General features: G+C 55.6%; 1 protein-coding gene across 1 annotated transcript; it reads left to right on the plus strand.

The window, feature by feature from the left end:
• The first annotated feature begins 248 nt into the window (after positions 1 to 248).
• Positions 249 to 1,221, plus strand: LOC134200055 (uncharacterized). Its single transcript, XM_062671983.1, has 2 exons — positions 249 to 734; positions 1,114 to 1,221. The coding sequence occupies exons 1-2, from the start codon at positions 249 to 251 to the stop codon at positions 1,219 to 1,221; spliced, it is 594 nt and encodes a 197-aa protein (XP_062527967.1).
• The last annotated feature ends 2,793 nt before the right edge of the window (positions 1,222 to 4,014 follow it).

Here is a 4,014-nt window from a genome sequence, read left to right on the forward strand (position 1 = left end):
AGTCTCTTTCGAGACTAACCCCCACTGCGATCACCGCTTGTTGTGGCACTAACAACCCAGTGGGGCCCCACCTTCCCAAACTCTCCACCCCAATCCCAGCTGACTGCCGTTTTCACGGCATAGGCATCCCCCCCCTGCAAATCACTGCTGGCAAGTACAGCGCAGGGGGTTTAAACTCCCACTCAGGGGACTCGCCTTTCGGCGAGTTGCTTTAAGTCCCGGGGACGCCCCCCCTGGGCACAACCACCATGGCGGACGATGACCCCGCCATGTTCATCCTTTTCGTCCGGGAGTTTTGCCCGGACATAATGACGCAATTTAGGGCCCATAAAGCCAAACTAGCATCAAAGTCCCTCGCACCGTTCGCCGCCGCCGCGACTATTCCTGACTCGCCGATGTCGCCCCCCACCCCCGCGCCCGCGTCGATCGCGTCATGCGCGGCATCGAGCTCCGGCTCCGACTCCGAGTCGGAGATGGAGTTCGAGTCGGCCGCCAGCCCGGAACCCGGACCCTCGGATGGGTTCAAAACCGTCACGCGCGGCAAAAAACGCGCCCGTGCCGTGGAACCGTCCACGGCACCAAAACAGCCCAAGGCCGCGAACACGTCGCGTCCTAAAGTCGTGGTCTCACCCGACTCCCCTCGCCGCGCAACTCCGTCGCCGAAACCCGCGCCCGTCAATAAAATCGTCGCGCCCCCGCCCGTAATCCTACGTGAAAAATCCGCGTGGAACCGGGTATCCCAGGCCCTTACGGCCAACAAAATTAACTACTCCCAAGCGCGTAATCTCGCGCATGGGATACAAATAAAGGTCGCAACGCCGGGCGACCATAGGGCCCTCACTTCTTACCTCCGAAAGGAGAGCATAGGTTACCACACCTATGCACTCCAGGAGGACCGCGAGCTCCGCGTAGTAATACGCGGAGTACCAAAAGAGCTCGACGTCGAGCTAATCAAGGAAGACCTAATCAGGCAAACGTACCCGATCGTAAGTGTGCACCGTATGCACAGCGGGCGCGACAAATTCGCGTATAACATGGTTCTCGTCGCGTTGGAACCAACCGCCGAAGGCAAACGAATTGCCTCAAGCCTCCGCACCGTTTGCGGTTTATCAGGGGTCACCGTCGAGGCCCCACACAAAAAAGGCACTCCCGGACAGTGCCATAGGTGCCAACTTTATGGCCACTCTGCGCGCAACTGCCACGCGCGTCCGCGGTGCGTAAAGTGCCTCGGTGACCACGCGACAGCCGACTGTTCGCGGGTCAAAGAGACCGCGATCGAACCTCCGAGCTGTGTGCTCTGCCAGAAGCAGGGCCACACAGCCAACTACCGCGGATGCCCCAAGGCCCCGCGGAAGCGTCTGGCCAACGCGCCATCAAAAACCGTCGGCCCAAAGACTTCGGCGCCCCGCGCGCCGAAACCTGCCTTCGTGCCGGCACCGGTGCCCACCGTCTCCGCGTGGGCAAAACCGCTGCCGCTCACGTTGGCAGGAAAACCACCGGCACCCCAGCCCCTGCTCGCGCCGCGCCCCGCCCTCGCGCCCAGTCCCGCGCCTCGCCCCGGCCCCGCGCGGCCTGCCGTAAACGACTTTTCAATCGTGCGTGATTATATCGCCGCGATTAACATCGATCGCATGCGCTCGTTCGCCGACGCCATGCGCAGGGCGGTCACGGCCGATGACCGCCTATACGCGACGTTCGACCATATGGACGTCATCGAGTCCGTCCAGCGTACGCTGGCTTGATTACCGGTAATCAATGGCCAACAACGGTAGGGTAAAACCGCGTTCCTTAAAGTTAGCATTCTATAATGCTAACGGACTCGCGCGTCAGCGCGACCAAGTATATGAGTTTCTCCGCGACAATCTCATCGACATCCTTCTGGTGCAGGAGACCTTCCTAAAGCCCTCGCGTCGCGACCCCAAAGTCGCGAATTACGTCATGGTTAGGAATGACAGACTCTCCGCCCGCAAGGGCGGGACTGTCATTTACTATAGGAGGGCCCTGCACTGCGTCCCTCTCGATACTCCCTCGCTCTTACATATCGAGGCGTCAGTGTGCCGCATCGCGCTGACGGGACACCAGCCGATCGTCATCGCATCCGTTTATCTCCCCCCTGACAAACCCCTCCTGAGCAGTGACCTCGAGACACTGCTCGGTATGGGGGACGCGGTCATCCTGGCAGGCGATTTAAATTGCCACCACACTAGGTGGAACTGCCATCGCACGAATGTGAACGGTAGGCGTCTCGACGCGTTCATAGACGACCTCACATTCGAAATATTCAACCCCCCGACCCCCACGTGCTATCCGTACAACGCCGCGCGTCGTCCGAGCACAATAGATCTGGCACTGCTGAGGAACGTAACTCTGCGCTTACGCTCCATCGAGGCAATGTCAGAACTCGACTCAGACCAGACCACCGACCTGTCGTCATGCAGCTCGGTCGCCCACTCAACCGCGAACCAGATACGAGGACCATGGTGGATTGGAAGAAGCTGGGCACGTGCTTAGCTGACACCGCTCCACCAATCCTCCCTTGCGGCCCGGTTTCAACTCCATCCCCCGAGGATACCGTCGAATCCATAAACATCTTCACTGATCACGTCTCGACGGCGATCATAAGATCCTCGAAACAAGTCGATGTGGAGGACTGCTTCCACCGCATCAGACTTTCCCCCGATCTTAGGGACCTCATTAGAATTAGAAACGCGGCAATCCGGGCCTACGATCGATATCCCACGGATTCAAACCGGACTCGGATGCGTCGCTTACAGCGGGAGGTCAGATCCCGCTTAAGCGACGCCCGAAACGAAAACTGGGATAGTTATTTAGAAGAACTCGCGCCCACTCACCAAGCATACTGGCAACTAGCTAGGACCCTCAAGTCCGAAACTATAGCCACTATGCCGCCTCTCGTACGCCCCTCAGGCCAATCACCGGCTTACGATGACGATGACAAGGCAGAGTTGCTGGCCGATGCACTGCAAGAGCAGTGCACCACCAGCACTCAACACGCGGACCCCGAACACACCGAGTTCGTCGACAGGGAGGTCGAGCGCAGAGCTTCCCTGCCGCCCTCGGACGCGTTACCCCCCATTACCACTTCCGAGGTCAAGGAGGCGATCGATAGCCTACAACCACGGAAAGCTCCCGGCTCCGACGGCATCCGCAACCGCGCGCTTAAACTGTTACCAGCCCAACTGATAACGATGTTGGCCACCATATTAAATTTTTTTTTTTTTTTTTTTTTTTTTCTATCCTGCAACTTAGCAATCTGTTTCTTAAAAAAACAATAATCTAATCTGTTGTTAGATTTTCATCGGGAAAAGTTGAGTCAGCTGAGTTGTGTCCCCAGTGGTACCATTCTCATCTTATATCTGCAAATCTTTTTGCTAGGTCTGGTATACTACTCCTTTTCAGGCGAGAGTATCTTAGGCTGCCCTCCCCCTGCAGCTCTGCAGCTAGCTGATTAATGTGTTGGTCAAGTCGTGTTTGGTAATTCTTGCTGTATGTTTCGATTTCTTCCTTCACTGTTCTCAGATTCAAATCAAGATTTACATATTTGTTGCTTATGTATGGTGGAATGTTGAACATGGTTCTCATTGTTTTGCTCTGAAAACGCTCTAATATTTCTATATTACTGTGACTGGCAGTGCCCCATACTTGTATGCCATATGTCCATACAGGCTTCAGTATTGTTTTGTAAATTGTCATTTTACTGGCGTCTGAAAGCTGCGACTTGCGTCCAATAAGCCAGTACATGCCTCTGAGTCTGCAGTCCAGCTGTTTCCTTTTTGTCCATATATGTTTGCACCACGTGAGCCGTCGGTCGAGGTGCATACCTAGATATTTAGCATCATCTGATTGTGTGATTTCTACGTCACAGAGTTTTACAGGAGGACATGTTTTCCTTCTGAGAGTGAAGGTTACTTGAACCGACTTGTCTGTGTTGACCTTTATGCGCCACTGTCTGAGCCATTTCTCGATCAGATTTAAGTGATGTTGAAGCCTATC

This window comes from Bombyx mori, chromosome 14 (assembly GCF_030269925.1).
Source record: "Bombyx mori chromosome 14, ASM3026992v2".
In the NCBI taxonomy this organism is placed as follows: Eukaryota; Metazoa; Arthropoda; class Insecta; order Lepidoptera; family Bombycidae; genus Bombyx; species Bombyx mori.

Coding starts and splice junctions, on each gene's coding strand:
- LOC134200055 (XM_062671983.1), top strand. CDS start 249: ATGGCGGACGATGACCCCGCCATGTTCATCCTTTTCGTCCGGGAGTTT. Junction 735..1,113: donor AAAAATCCGCGTGGAACCGG/GTATCCCAGGCC, acceptor GCGGTTTATCAG/GGGTCACCGTCGAGGCCCCA.